This window comes from Phacochoerus africanus, chromosome 8 (genome assembly GCF_016906955.1).
Source record: "Phacochoerus africanus isolate WHEZ1 chromosome 8, ROS_Pafr_v1, whole genome shotgun sequence".
Classification (NCBI taxonomy): Eukaryota; Metazoa; Chordata; class Mammalia; order Artiodactyla; family Suidae; genus Phacochoerus; species Phacochoerus africanus.
The window spans coordinates 63253283-63267588 of NC_062551.1; the positions used below are offsets into that span (position 1 = coordinate 63253283).

Sequence of the window (14306 nt, forward strand, 5' to 3'; positions counted from 1 at the left end):
CGATGTCCCGCCCCCTTCGTCTGGGCGGGCCTGACAACATCCGCGGAAGCCTTCGGACTCCGCGCGGTCCAGCGATCCAGCCGTTAGACAACCGGGGGAGTTGGCAAGCAGCGCTCAGCCGGACCGTGGCGAGAGGAATCGGGGGCGGGGGGAGGGGGCGAGTTGGCGGGTGCGGAAGCGTGCAGGTCTGCGCGGGGCCGTGGCGGCCTCCCCCTGGGCCGGTACTTTGCACTCGCTCCCTAAGCCCGGCCCCGCCTCTGGTCCCCCCCGCCCCGGGCAGCCTTGGGAGGCTGCCTGAGCGGGGCGAAGGCGCAGGCGCGACATCGGCCAGGGGCGTGGTGTGGTCAGGCCGAGTGCGCGCGCGTGCGCAGGCCCACGTGCGCTCCCAACCCGCCTGGCGCTCCCGGGGTCTGGTTCCGACCCGTCTCGCTTCGCCGGGTCCGGCTAGAGCTATGGGCGCCTGCCCGGCTGCAGGCTCGGCGCGGGCGCGCTACCTCGTGTACTTCCAGTACTTGGGCACGGACTTCAAGTACGTCTTCCGGACCTCCCACCCGTTCCCGCGACTCCCCTGTAGAGGCTGGCGCCGCGGGCAGCAACCGAGCTCGACCCGGAGCAGCGGACGGCCGACGCCAGAGGGGAGGGCGGGAACTGAGTTAGGACCTCTGTCCTTGGGCCCCAGCCCCCGGGATGAAACGACCGCCTCTGGCCATGGAGAGCCGGGCGGCCTCAGCTCGCTAACCTCCGCCCGCCTTGCCTGCAGTGGCGTCGCGGCTGTCAGGGGCCCACAGCACGCCGTCGGGGTCCAGAACTACCTGGAGGTGAGCCCCGCCGACCCGCGCCCAGGAGGGAGGAGGGAAACTCCGGGGAGGGGCAGATGGGGACCCCTCCCGCGGCCGCTATGTTCTCGCAGGAGGCCGCAGAGCGGCTAAACTCGGTCGTGCCGGTCAAGTTCACCATCTCCAGCCGCACGGATGCTGGTGTCCACGCCCTGAGCAACGCGGCGCACCTGGACATTCAGCGCCGCTCAGGCCAGCCACCCTTCTCCCCTGAGGTCCTGACGGAAGCCCTCAACACCCACCTGAGACACCCAGCCATCCGGTGAGCACTGCCCTGCTCTCCAGGATTTTTGCCCACTATGGGTGGGGAGGGGAGGGGAGAAAGGCCTTTGTTTCTGGACGGAACTTCTTCACAGTTATGGGGGGCATGCCAGGGTGTCGCTGGGACAGGTGGGGGGTCATTGCTGGCCTTGCTCCCACAGGGTACTGCAGGCCTTTCGTGTGCCCAGCCACTTCCATGCTCGCTATGCAGCCACATCCAGGACCTATCTCTACCGCCTGGCTACTGGCTGCCCCAGGCCTGACCATCTGTCTGTGTTTGAACGAAACCGGTGCTGGCCGCTTCGGGCAGAGTGAGTGGATGGGAGAGTGAGTGGGAGGGGTTGCCAGGCCCACCTGGCTGGCCCTTCACTCCTGCCCACTCACCTGGCTCTCTCTAGCTGCTTGGATGTGGCTGCCATGCAGGAGGCCGCCCAGCACCTCCTGGGGACACACGACTTCAGTGCCTTCCAGTCAACTGGCAGCCCGGCCACCAGCCCCGTGCGCAGCCTGCGCCGAGCCTCGGTATCTCCCGAGTCCTCCAGCCCCCTGGTTCTCCCCGGGGAGAGCAGGTGAGGAGAGCAGCCTGCACTCTGGCCTGGAGGCTGCAAAGGCTGGACTGGGGGTTCCCTGGACACCCGTCGGGCCTTGGGGGAAGGAGGGGCTGCTGGTCAGCTGAGTGCTGTGGCCCCAATACCCGTGAACCTGCAGCTCTGCCCTTCCCTGGGGCTGGGGAGCCTTTCTCTGATGGCTCATGGCCCAGCACATGGTTGCTGATGGCCAGCGAAGATTCTGCTGGGGGAGAAGCACCAGGCTGGTGGTTCTACCCAGTCTGGCAGGGGATTGGTTCCACCACCCCCAGCACTGTCCTAGGGGCCCGAAACCAGAGGACGGCTACTGACTTCCAGAACCTTCCCAGGTGGGGAAGGAGGCATTTCTGCACAGCCAGCCTCAGATCCTGCTGAGGAGCCCACACCTGGGGCCACACCCTCCGTGAGCTGCCCCAGAGCCCATACCAGGACCCCCGCCCCGGGGGCCTCATCCCCGCAGCCAAGGCCCCCGGAGGCTCTGCTGTTCCTCCTCTTAGGAATCAGGGGGCTGCTGTCGTCTCCTTTCCACAGACCCGCTCCACTTACCAGGGAGGGGAGCAGACAGAGCAGAGGGTGGAAGGCAGCCTTCCCCACGCCCCACCCTGTCCTCCCCGCTCTGAGGCCGCTCTGCAAGCTGAGGCCCACCCGTCTCCGGTGCCTGTGTCCCCAGGGGGCTGCGGTTCTGGAACCTGGAGTTTGAGAGCCAGTCCTTCCTGTACAGACAGGTGCGCTGTCTGCCCTGGGGCTCCTGGGGGGGGCCCTGCAGCTCCGGTGGCTACAGCGGCCTCGGCCTGGGCCCGCAGGTGCGGAGGATGACCGCTGTGCTGGTGGCTGTGGGGCTGGGGGCCCTGACGCCTACTCAAGTGAAGATGATTCTGGAGAGCCGGGACCCCCTCGGCAGGCACCAGTCCCGCGTGGCCCCAGCCCATGGCTTGTTCCTGAAGTCAGTGCTTTATGGGGACCTTGGTAAGAGGAGGTGGCCCAAGGAGGTCCCTGAGTGACCAGCCCTTCCCCAGGCTGAGTCCTCAGTGAGGGAGGGGCTCTCAGTGGCAGTGCCGTCCCAGCTGCTGGGCATCCAGACTGCCGGACAGGGAAGCCAGAGCCCCAGGCGCAGGGAGGCTGAGAGACCTCGAGCTGGAGACCAGCAGCCCAAAGGCAGGCGGCCTGGAGGAGGTGCCACGCCCCACTCCTGACCTGGACCCGTGGGGGAAGGGGGCTGGAGGGAGGGGGGAGGGGCTCGAACCCCGGGGCAGAGGCAGGGGCCCTGCAGTGATGATGACCTGGGGCCTGTCCACAGGTCCTGCCTCCACACAGCCTCCTGTGCCCTCAGAGTCACAGCACAGAAGTCACAGATGATCCCGATGCCCAGCTGAGGGCAGGGAAGCCGCCGCCCACCTCCATACCACCGTGCCCAGCAGGGACAGCCCCGCGTTGTCCGGGGACCACAGCTGCCCCCTGCCTCCTTGTCCCTGCCGCATGTCCACAGGTGGGCTGCCACCAGGGTGAGGTGCAAGAGACGGGTGCACATACCAGGAAGGAAGCCACCTAGACGGCCTGTGGCAGTTTTACTGGAGATCCTTACCCTGGCACCTTGCCCATGTCCTGGGGTCAGTCCAGGAGTAAAAATAAAAGGTGAAGAGCCCCGAGCCCTGGCTACTCCTTCAGCTAAAGCAGCCAGCCGGGCAGGTGCCTGGTGCCGGGGCTCCCCACAGGGGAAGGGCGTGGCTGGCCGTGGAGGACACAGTGAAGACCCGAGGTGCTGACACAGTCCTGGAGCTGAAGCCAGGAGGCTCTGGCTGGTAGCAGGGCCTCAGGGGGCCTGGGGCAGGCCCTTCTTGAGCAGAGATGTGAGGTAGCTTCCCAGCTCTTCGTCCTGTAGCCAGAGGCAAGCAGGGGCTGCTGGTCTATCCTCCCCTCCCTGACCCACCCTTCCACGCAGCCCAGGAGCATGGGGTGGCCCCCAGCGTGGCCACTCACCTGGTAGGTCCAGGAGACCAGTAGCACCTTGGTGCCTGGGTCCTCAGAGTGGGCAGCAGCCTGGATGAGGATGGACTCCACGGTCACGGAGCCGTCAGGGAGGTGCTGCACGCAGTGGTCCTTGAGGAGGCTGCAGGGGTGCGGGTGAGAGCCTGCCTGGCCCCCTCCCCCTCCCCCCAGTCCAGAAGGGGCGGCCGCAGCGCCCACCTCTTCAGATGGCTGTACACGCGCATGGCCATCTCCTGCTCCTTCCGTGGGTCGTGCAGGTGCACGCGGCAGGTGAAGCGCAGCTGGTGCTCGGCCAGGCCCAGCTCCTTGAGGGCCTGCTCTGAGGACACGAGCCGGAAGGTCTGCAGGGCAGGGCAGGTCAGCGATGGCAGGACTGCCCCCACCCCCACCCCTGGTGCCCGCTGGCACACTCACGCTGTCCTTCATGATGAGGGTGCCGTGCAGGAGCCGGGCCTTCTTGGCATCGGGGAGCAGTCCTAGAGGCAGGGCAGTGGCTGGAGCTGTGGGTGGGGCCGGCTCCCAGCAGCTATCTCCCTCGACCCCGGCCGGTGTGCCCTGCCCACTTACCCTGAGCCATCTCCCTCTTCAGCAGCCCCAGCGAGATGCCCACTGGGATGCTGGGGCTTGTGGGCAGTGTCACCGTCTCGCCATTGGCTGGCATGTAGCAGCTGAGTCCTGGGCGGGGAGGGGGTGGAGAGAGCCTGGGTCCAGGCCCACGGACCCTGCCCCGAAGTCCCTCTGTTCACCCCCGCGTGCCCCCGCCTGGCCGCCTACGGAATTCCTGCTCAATCTTCTGCTTCAGAAACTCCATCTTCTTGGCCTCTCCATGCACCAGCAGCACGTTCTCTGGCTCCGCCTGGCCCACCAGCTGCATGATGCCCTTGGCGTCCGCGTGGGCACTGAAGGACATGTACTCCACCTGCATCTTGACCTCCAGCTGCAGCGTCACAGCACACAGGCCATTAGCACAGGCGGACGCTCCCGGGGCCCCCACCCACCTAAGAGGGGCCTGGGGCTGGCAGAGGCGGCGCAGACTCACCACCTGCCGCCCCTCCAGCTCTAGCTTGCGCTGCCCGCTGAGGATCTTGTGGCCCACAGTGCCCTGCACGCAGTAGCCAGGCATGATGACCTGCCAGGAGGAAGAGGTGGGCCAACAGCTCCCTGCACACCGCAGGCCTCCTGCCTCCCGGGACACCCCTCCACCCACACGTTTCTGCCAGCTGAACCCAACCCTTGGGTGGGCCCGACCCTTCCAGGTCCCCCTACAGAGCCAGGCCAGCTCCAGAGTCTCTGCACAAGCCCACCCGGGCCTGACCACCAAAACTGCATGGGGAGCAGGAGGCCTTCCTGCCTGGCCCTGTCGAGCTCGGACACCCGGACCTAGGGTCCGCGGCCTCCTTCCGACAGCAGCAGTGTCCCCGTGCCTGGGGAGCCCCTGTCCCTCAGGCTCTCCGGCCCTCCAGGGAGCCCTCACCATGTTCTTCTCATTCCCTGCCCACTTGCGGAAGATCTGGAGCGACTGGCCAGCGTGCAGCATTCCTGGGGTGGCAAAGACAACCTTCGGCGGGGGGGGGGGGAGTCAGGGCAGCAGACGCCCCACCTGCCTCCGAGCCTTCTGCCCTCCTGGTGCCCCCTGCAGGAGGAGCCCCTGCCCAGCGAAGCCCACCCCCCGGCACTGGGCCGCACCATGGGCCCCGGGCTGTCAGCGAACGCCCGGTCAAAGGCCTTGATGTGCTTGAACTCGAACATGTTCCTCTGCACGAAGGTCTTGCGGATCTTCTGGTTGGTCCAGGGGATGAAGAGCTTGTAGTAGTGGTTGGCCTTCTCTGTCAGGCCCGTGGAGAAGTAGATGGGGGCCTTCAGGTCCATGCGCTCCCTGGGGCCAGGGCGGGGTGCGGTGGGCAGGGCTGCCCGTGGACCCCATAGGCCCTCAGCCCGGCCTGAGTCCAGTGCGAGGAGGGGTGCGCCCTGCTGCCTCCCACCCTGGGGCCGGCAGGCCAGGGCTTCCAGAAGCCATCCCAGCTGCACCTACCAGAAGGTCTCCAGCAGGATGCACAGCTCCTGAGCACGGCCCAGCGCAAACACGGGGATTAGCACCTGCGGGGGAGGGGAGGGGGAGGGCGAGGCCGGCTCAGGCTGGAGCCCCTGGCCACGTGGCCCACCTGCCGAGCCCACACACCTGAGCACGGTGGGGGGCAGCCGCGCCCTGTGGAATCTTCTCGGGGAGCAGCTGCTACAGCCTTGATGGCTGGAGGTCACAGCCAGGCACTGGCATGCTGGGGGCCCTGCGGACTGCGGGCAGTCCCCACATGTTGCCCCGGGGCCACAATCTATCTGAAGGTGGCCATGGCGGAGGCTCTGGACAGACCTTCGCTGCATCTGAGACACGAGGAGCAAACGAGCCCTCGGGGCAGGGTTCTCAGGGGAGCGCTTCCTGCTGATGCCCGAGCAAACCTTCCTCCCTCTGTGCCTGGGGCACGCAGCCGCCCCGCCCCTGCCCACACGCCAGGGGGAGCCCAAACCCTGCGCAGCCTCACGGGGCCCGCGGCCCCACACCAGCTACCTTCCCGCCACGCTCCACCGTCTCGTGGACCTTCTTCAGGAAGTCTCGCTCCCGGCAGCGCTTGGAGTCGCGGATGGTCGTGGCGTACGTGGATTCTGTGATCAGCAAGTTGGGGCGGCACTTGTCAATCCAGGCGGCTCTAGAACAGGTGCGCAAGGCCAGGAGTGAGCAAGACATGGGCCCCCGCCCTGAGCACAGCCGCAGCCTTCCCAGACCCTCTGGCTGGCAGCCTGCCTTCTGCACACAGGCCCGGGCAGTCGAATGTCACACGCAGCACAAGGGGAGGACACGTGGGAGACGGCCACGTGCTGACCATGCAGGCACCCACCACACCCGCGAGGGTCGCTGCACTCCGGGGGGAGGGGCCCACGGGATGAAACAGAGCCATTGGCCTACTTACCCCAAATGCCGGTCCGGGGTCATATTATAATCACCCTGGCAAAGAACGTGGCCGTGAGAGGGGTGTCTCCTTCCCTTCCCTGGCCAGGCAGCCTTTCCTGTGCCCCAAGCGCTTCCACTGACCGTGTAGACCACAGACTCCGAGCCCACTTTAATCTGGAACATGGCTGCGCCCAGCACGTGGCCCGCGTAGTAAGCCTTGATCTCCAGCTCATCATCCACCTACGGAAGAGGCTGCACTCAGGTCTGCAGGCTGCACTGGGCAGACGGGCAGCTGGGCAGGCAGGTGGTGACCGGGGAGGCGGTGGGCGGAAGTAGGGACATCGTCCCAAGCCTCTCACTACCCATTTGTCACATACGATGTACAGTTCATAATCACAAGCAACCACGAGTTCCCGTCGTGGTGCAGCGGAAACACATCCGACTGGGAACCATGAGATTGTAGGTTCAGTCCCTGGCCTCACTCAGTGGGTTAAGGATCCGGCATTGCCGTGAGCTGTGGCGTAGGTCACAGACGTGGCTCAGATCTGGCGTGGCTGTGGCTGTGGTGTAGGCCGGCAGCTGTAGCTCCGATTTGACCCCTAGCCTAGGAACCGCCATACACCATGGGTGTGGCCTTAAAAAAAGAAAAAAGAAAAAAAAGACATAAATATAAGACCAGGAACCATAAAACTCTAGAAAACACAGGCAGAACACTGACATAAATCATAGTAATATGTTTTTGGATCTCCCGAGGCAAAGGAAATAAAAGCAAAAATAAACAGAAATGGGACCTAATGAGACTTAAAGCCTCTGCATCGCAAAGGAAAACATTAACCAAAAAAAATACAACCTACTGAATGGAAGAAAACATTTCCAAATTTTATGACTGATAAACAGTTACTATCCAATATATGTAAACAGCTCACACAACCCAGTATCAAAACCGAACTACCAAAAACAAACCAAAAGGAACAACCTGATTTAAAAATGGGCAGATGACCTGAACAGACATTTTTCCAAAGAAGATGTGCGGATGGCCAAGGGCACATGAAAGGATGCTCACCACAGCTCATCACCAGGAACTTGCGACTCAAAACCACAATGAGGTATCACCTCCCACCTGTCAGAATGGCCACCATCAAAAAGAACACAAGCAACGAATGTTAGTGAGGACGTGAAGGAAAGGGAACCTTCGTCCACTGTGTTGGTGGGACGTAAACTGGTGCATCCATTGTGCAAAACAGTATGGAGGTTTCTCAAAATACCATACAACACAGCAATTCCACGCCTAGATGTATATCCAAAAGAAAAACACTAATTTGAAAAGAGATATGCACCCCAATGTTCACAGCAGCATTATTTACAATAGCTATGACATGGAAGCAACCTAAGTGTCCATTGACAGATGAACGGATAAAGAACACGTGGTACCTGTACACAATGGAATATTACTCAGCCATAAAAAAGAATGAAATCATGCCATCTGCAGCAACACGTATGGACTTGGAAAGCGTCGTGCCTAGTGAAATAAGTCAGACAGAGAAAAACAAATACTGTATGATATCACTTATATGTGGAATCCAATCTAAAAATTACAACAGGAGGAGCGCCCATCATGGCTCAGCAGAAACAAATCTCACTAGTACCCACAAGGACGCAGGTTCGATCCCTGGCCTCCCTCAGTGGGTTAAGGATCCGGCACTGCTGTGAGCTGTGGTATAGATCACAGACATGGCTTGGATCCCACGTCGCTGTGGCTGTGGTGTATGCTGGCATCTGTAGCTCCAATTCGACCCCTAGCCTGGGAACTTCTATATGCCAAGGGTGCAGCACTAAAACGCAAAAAAAATAAAAAATTGTGAATCACTATGTGGTACACCTGTTATGTATAATATTGTAGACCAACCGTATCTCAAAAAGAAATCCAGTAGATGGTTTAACAGCACGTTCTATGCAACCAAAAAGAGAATTAGTGAACTAAATATCTCGAAGAGCATACCCAGCATGACACGCAGAAAGACAAGAGGTTGACGGGGGGCCTGGGGAAGCACGATCCACGTTCCGCCAACCAGAGCCCCCACCGGAGGAGCATATGCCCAGCAGAAGCTGCTGGAAGAACCTGCAGATCCAGGCGGCCTCACACCTGAGTAGGCACAACAGCTCAAGAACAGGTGGACCTGACAGCACACCTGGCAAATCCACAGGAAAGGACAGAACCCTGCCAGAGCCCGAGCAGAGGTTCTCTTCCAAACAGCAGATGGGAGACACATTCGACGTGCTGAGAGTAACTGCCGCCCCGGAATTCTGAATTTAAGAGAAAAGTCCCCCAGCAATAAACCTACTTCAGACAGAAGTTGAGAGCCTTGAGCCTTCATCACCAGCAGATCCGCACTGGCATTCTTCGCCCCAAAGAAAAAGTGAAGAACAGGAAGTGAGAAACAGCCACAGGGGCCCACGAACGTGGCACCCAGCCATCTGACCTCACCGGCGTCAGCGGAAAGGCCCTGTGGGTCTCACATGGCGGGGATTAAAACACATGGAAGCAACAGCCTGGGTCAGGGATTCGTGTCCTGGCCACGGAAAAGGCAAGTCTCAAGCATCCTCGATTTTTGTTGGCGTGCTTTGGAATCTCTACCACTAACAGAATCACAGAAGGATGTGTAGTTACGAATGAAATAAGGAGAAATCGAATTTTTAGAACTCAACGCAGAAGAAAACAATAAAGAGAAAAACACAGAACAGGCAGAACAAGCAGGAAGCAAGTGCTGAGAGAACACAGCTAAACTCAAAATTCCCTTTTTACGGAGTCCAAACGCGCCACCTAAAGGCCAGGTTGTGGAGCTGGCTTAAACCCAGACACAGGCAAGCTGAAGAGCCACACGGAGGATGCGATGCAGAAAGGGTGAAAGTAAAAGATGGACTCGGATGGACTCTGCAGGCTCCGACCGAAGGCAGGGGAGGGGGGCGCTGAGCTGAACCACCAGAAGGACGCGCGCCAGGGCCAGTGCGCCGCCGGACAGGAGGCGCCACCTCCCCTGGACGGGGCAACCCACCCGATAACAGGCAAAACCTAGAGTCTGAGAAGGAACAGACGAGCCCTCCATCTCTGTGACGAACGTGACCAAATTCGATGTCACGTGCTCCCTAAAACCCTTTGCTGCCCCCCTACCCGCTCGCAGCAGCCACTGAGCCGAAGCCCGAAGAGCACAGGCCAGTCCCAGCAGCCGCAGGGCTGGCCCGTGCCCACACCCAGCCCCATGGCACTCAGATGGCACCAGTGCCCCTCGGCCTCCAGCCCACGTGGGCACAGGGCTGTGGGGCTGGATGTGGCCGGGGAGCCCCGAGCTCACCCTCGGCGCGGGCCCCAACCTGCACTGTCTGGTGGAGGTGGACGGCCACCGCCTTCTTCATGCAGTCCTTGATCATCTGGGACGTGAAGAAGTTGGCCTCGCCCTTCTTGTCCACGGCGATCTTGCGGTAGTCCTCCAGCAGGATGGGGCAGATGGCCTGCGTGGGCTGCGTCATATAGATGGGCCCGTCGTAGCCCACCATCTCGCTGAAGTAGGGGAGCGCCCCGCAGTGGTCCAGGTGGAAGTGGCTGGGGGCACAGCACCGATCAGCCCCAGGCCCCCGGCCCCGCCGTACCAGCTCTAGCTCAGGGCGACCACGCACTGGTTCCTCCGGGGCTGCTGCGCGTCAGGTGCCGCCCCAGGCCCCAAGGGTGAGAGCGAGAGGACAGACCGCCGCGGGCCTGGGACTCGGTGCCTGAATGTCTAGAGAAGCAACAGCAAGCAGTCCTACAGGTGCCAGACAGCGTTACAGTCCAAGAGGAACAGAAAGGTGCTCAGGGGCCGCAGGTCAGAAGGGGCCGGGGCAGGTGGTCAGGCAGACCCAGGGGGTGGCACCTGGAGGAGGCCTGGAAAGGCAGTGGGGTGGAGGGAACAGCAGCGCCACGCCCACCCTCAAGAGGAGTGGACACACCAGGTGAGCCCACCTCGGAGGAGGGACCGAGACCACAGGGCCTCCAGAGCGGCTGGAAATGCAGCTGCCCCAGGCTGGCGGGTCCTCGGGCTGCAGGTGGGGACTAGCAGGAGGCCACTGTGCTCCCCTAGGCCACGTGGCAAAGGCCAGGGTCGTGAGGGGCACTGCATCCCAGAAACGGATGTGTACTGCCCGGGGGGGGGGTGTGTGCCCCACGCAGCTGGGAAGGGAGGCAGGGGAAGAGCGGGTGAGGAGCCTGGGAAGGCCCGTGGGCTCAAGGGCTGGCAGGGGGGTGGGTGGTCGCTGCCTTGGCATCAGTGGCTAAGGGAGAGGAGGCCCAAGAAGTGGCCCAAGCATGCCCTGCACGGAGCGCCCCACCACCCAGGGGTAAACACCTAGGACCCACGGGGGCCAGGATGCAGCGCGCCAGCCCCAGGGGCGAGCCAGAGAGGCGACGCAGGCGGCACGCAGTCCAGCCGGCAGTGCCGGGAGCCCACCTGATGATCACACAGTCCAGGAAGTCGGTCAGCCGGCCGTGGCGGGTGATGTACGAAAAGTCAGGGAAGCGCCTCTGCAGAGTGGCGGTGGCGGGGGGAGCATCAGGCCGAAGCAGGCCTAAGACACGGGACTTCCATGGCCACCCCCAGGGACGGTGGGGGAGGGAGGCCGGGAATGCAGTGACCTCAGAGCCACCGGCCTCCCACCAACGCCCACCTGCCCAGACGGCCCCCCCTCCAGGGCTCAGGGCCTGACCCGCTGGGCCCGGTCCTGCTGCCAATGGCGCGCAGGAGCGGGCAGGGTGCCAGGCGCCCGCCCGCAGGACTCACGTCGTCGCTGAAGCCCATGTGCATCCCGCAGTCCAGCATGACGTTCTTGCCCCCGATGGAGACCAGGATGCAGCTTCGGCCCACATCCTGGCCGGCTCCTGCACAGGGGGACGCGGGAAAGGTGCTGCCGTGCCCTTCCCTCACCCCCTGCCCTTGAAGGATGCCCTCCACCTGCTCCAGACCCCCTGAGCGCTCCGGCCGACCTGTGACGGCTGTGTAGACGAGCTGAGGAGACAGCACCTCTGCATGTAGACAAGAGAAACACCTGGGGTGGGAGAGCCACGAGGCGCCAAGGCCACCACAGGCCCTTCCCCACAGGGCCTCCAGCCTCAGGCCCTGCCACTCACCTCTTTTTATTTATTTATTTCCTTTTTAGGGTCACACCCACAGCATACGGAAGTTCCCAGGCTAGGGGTGGAATCGGAGTTGCAACACCTGACCTACGCCACAGCTCACAGCAACACCGGCTCCTTCACCCGCTGAGCGAGGCCAGGGATCGAACCTGAGTCCTCATGGTTACTACTTGGGTTCGTGACCACTGCACCCAGACAGGAACTCATCAGTCCCCTCTTGAGGCAGCAACCCACCCGCAGCGGACACCCGCATCCTGAGACCAAGAGCTGAGTATCGGGTGCTGCACTGTGGTCCCAGCACTCAACACACGCAAAGCCGGAGCTACATCTGAGCTGCGAGGCCCCTGCCCCCAAGAGGTGCCAGCCCCTCTTGGTGGTGCCACTGCAGAGGGACGCCATGTGGCTTTATGTGGCCCCATGTCCCCAAATGACAAAAGCCCCCAGTGCTGTGCCCTCTCGGGGCAGCACCGGCCCATTCACGTTCCTGATCTTCAAGCCCTACCGAGATGCTCCAACCCCAGTGGGGCACATCCCAGCCCCCTGGTATGGCCATCTGTCACCTCCTCTGGAGTCTGGAGGCCCAGAAGGAAAGGGACACAGTCTTGCAAGGCCTGATGGTAGCAAATGACCTGCCTTTCATCTTGAATCTGACCAGTCTCCTTCTGCGGCCACCTGAACCTTGTGTCCACCAGAGTGACCAGGCCACAGCCCAAAGCAGGACACAGGCTGGTCCTCAGAAAGCTTCAGTCACCCATGACAATACAAGGCGATGGCAGCCACGAGCTCGGCCTGTGGGCCTCGGGCAGCCCAGCCACAGGCAGTGGCCTCGCAGTCTCCCACAGGCCTGCTCCTGCCCCCACCATGAGCGCCCGAGGGCAGGGATCAGCTGCCGCTTCCTGCTGCACCTCTAGCCCCAAGCCATGACCAGCTCCAAGGTACTGCAGTATTTATGGGAGGGGAAGGGCCCCCCTTCACAGACAAGGGTGTGAAGTCATGGAGCAGCCCCTGGGCACGTGTAACAGTTTTGCGGACTCCAGAGCTCTGCTCCTGGGTATGAGCTGCCTGCTCCCAACAGGACCCGCAACAATCCCAGGGAGCAAGGAAAGTGGCCAGAACTGGGCAGGGAAGGGTTGCGGAACAGAGCTTAGGGTGCGCAGGAGGGTGGGGAGGTGGGGACAAAGCAGACACTGTGCTCACAGGGAGCTGGGGTTTCAGGGCAAGGACACGGACAGTGACCACCTAGAGAAGTCTGCACCAGATGAGATGAGCGCCTCCTCAGGAAACAGTAAGACAGGGAAACGGAAGGGCACGTCCTCCCTGAGAAGACGAATTCTGAGTAGTTTGGAGAGGGACCGTGGGATGGGAGGGCAGCTGTGCAAAAGCCCTGTGGTAGGAGGGATCCGGGAGGGCTCTCTGTATCTGGCCCAGTGACCAGGGACCCTCTGAGGCAGAAACTGGCAACGTATTTCTGCTCTGATGGTGCCGAGGCTAAGTGACACTGAGGGCACTCCAGGTGCAGATCTGGGGTTTAAAAAAAAAAAGCACTAAAAAGATAGGACTGCTCAGGAATGAGCGGTGAGAAGAGGAACTAGATGGAAAAGGGTCAGGCGGGAAAGAGAATCTGCAGAGGCAGGGAGGGCACGGGGCTGAAGCAGCCAGAGGGGACCCTGAGCCAACAGCTGGGTGAGGACACTTATGGCTGGGTGGGATGTGCGCTCTGACCCAGCAGGCCAGGGGCAAGGGTGTTCACTGCAACTGCCAAGAGCTCAGTGTCCACACTGGGGGCTGGGTGGGCTATTCTGAGGGAGAGCTCACCACAGAAGAAAGGATGTAGAGCTCGGGGGATGGTCTATGGAAGATGCTCCCAGCGCACGCCCCGGGGAAGGAGGCAGCTTCCAGCACAGACCCCACAGGTGCGCAGGGAGACGAGGCAGCAGCAGCTGGAGAGTTGACCATGAAAATGATAACTTCGGCTGTTTCTAAGACGCGGGATTCTGAGTGATCTTTCCTCCTTCGCACTGTTTTGTACCGTTTGGGCCTTTAAACTGTGCACTTACATCTTTTGCGAAAAGCAAAGTTACCTTAATGTTGCAGCAACCACATAAAACAGGGTCGGGCGGGTGGACTGCAGATGGGTACATGGAGGCTGCAGGAAAGCGGACGCCAGACAGACGGGGGACGGGGATGGGCAGGGAGTGGCGAGGAAGCAGAGACAGCGGCGAAGGCGCCCTGAAGCACCGGCGCGTTGGTGGGGGGGACGAGACAGCGGGGGTCCCCGGCCCGTCGAGCCTCCCACTCGCCTTCCTTGCGCGCTCTTGCCGCGCCGCACGCACCAGACCGCCCGCGCCGCACTCACCCAGGGGCGTGACCCTGATCTCGGGCATCCTGAGCGATGGTGGGACTACCGCTGCCCCGCCAGACCCCGGCGCCGAGCCCCTGCTGCGGCCACGCGCACTGACTGGAGGCCACACATTGCGCAGACGCAGCCTCAACTGCGCCAGCTTCCGGTGCGCTCTACGGAAGCGCGGGCG

At 62.2% G+C, this 14306-nt stretch overlaps 2 protein-coding genes across 8 annotated transcripts; one reads left to right on the plus strand and one right to left on the minus strand.

Annotated features, from left to right (window-relative positions):
• Positions 1-300: 300 nt before the first annotated feature.
• Positions 301-3330, plus strand: PUSL1 (pseudouridine synthase like 1). 6 transcript variants are annotated; one of them, XM_047791042.1, is made up of 8 exons: positions 314-529; positions 761-818; positions 911-1098; positions 1259-1408; positions 1496-1666; positions 2355-2409; positions 2488-2650; positions 2982-3330. In XM_047791042.1, the coding sequence occupies exons 1-8, from the start codon at positions 453-455 to the stop codon at positions 3038-3040; spliced, it is 921 nt and encodes a 306-aa protein (XP_047646998.1). In that variant the 5' UTR covers positions 314-452; the 3' UTR covers positions 3041-3330. The 6 variants fall into 6 exon arrangements, 5 of the variants coding, with proteins under 5 accessions (XP_047646996.1, XP_047646995.1, XP_047646997.1 ...); XM_047791039.1 differs by having other exon boundaries at positions 304-818; XR_007136400.1 differs by having other exon boundaries at positions 305-818; positions 2488-2857; positions 2982-3053.
• On the minus strand, positions 3233-14279 carry INTS11 (integrator complex subunit 11). Of its 2 annotated transcripts, none has more exons than XM_047791038.1 (17): positions 14132-14279; positions 11423-11520; positions 11093-11166; positions 9984-10212; positions 6756-6854; positions 6634-6668; positions 6234-6372; positions 5703-5767; positions 5357-5546; positions 5145-5228; positions 4710-4799; positions 4445-4607; positions 4238-4345; positions 4085-4146; positions 3869-4011; positions 3662-3791; positions 3233-3557 (listed from the first exon to the last, which is right to left on the minus strand). In XM_047791038.1, exons 1-17 carry the CDS (start codon positions 14157-14159, stop codon positions 3495-3497), a joined length of 1800 nt encoding a protein of 599 aa, XP_047646994.1. In that variant the 5' UTR covers positions 14160-14279; the 3' UTR covers positions 3233-3494. The 2 variants fall into 2 exon arrangements, with proteins under 2 accessions (XP_047646994.1, XP_047646993.1); XM_047791037.1 differs by having other exon boundaries at positions 3346-3557; positions 4085-4164.
• Between the last annotated feature and the right edge of the window lie 27 nt (positions 14280-14306).

Bases quoted from the DNA above. Each gene is read 5' to 3' on its own strand.
- PUSL1 (XM_047791039.1), top strand. From the start codon at position 453: ATGGGCGCCTGCCCGGCTGCAGGCTCGGCGCGGGCGCGCTACCTCGTG. The intron at 1,409-1,495 runs GTGAGTGGATGG...GGCTCTCTCTAG, and splicing joins TGCTGGCCGCTTCGGGCAGA to CTGCTTGGATGTGGCTGCCA. The intron at 2,410-2,487 runs GTGCGCTGTCTG...CTGGGCCCGCAG, and splicing joins AGTCCTTCCTGTACAGACAG to GTGCGGAGGATGACCGCTGT.
- INTS11 (XM_047791037.1), bottom strand. From the start codon at position 14,159: ATGCCCGAGATCAGGGTCACGCCCCTGG. The intron at 5,229-5,356 runs GTGCGGCCCAGT...CCCCCGCCGAAG, and splicing joins CTGACAGCCCGGGGCCCATG to GTTGTCTTTGCCACCCCAGG. The intron at 4,800-5,144 runs GTGAGGGCTCCC...TCCTCCTGGCAG, and splicing joins CAGGGAATGAGAAGAACATG to GTCATCATGCCTGGCTACTG.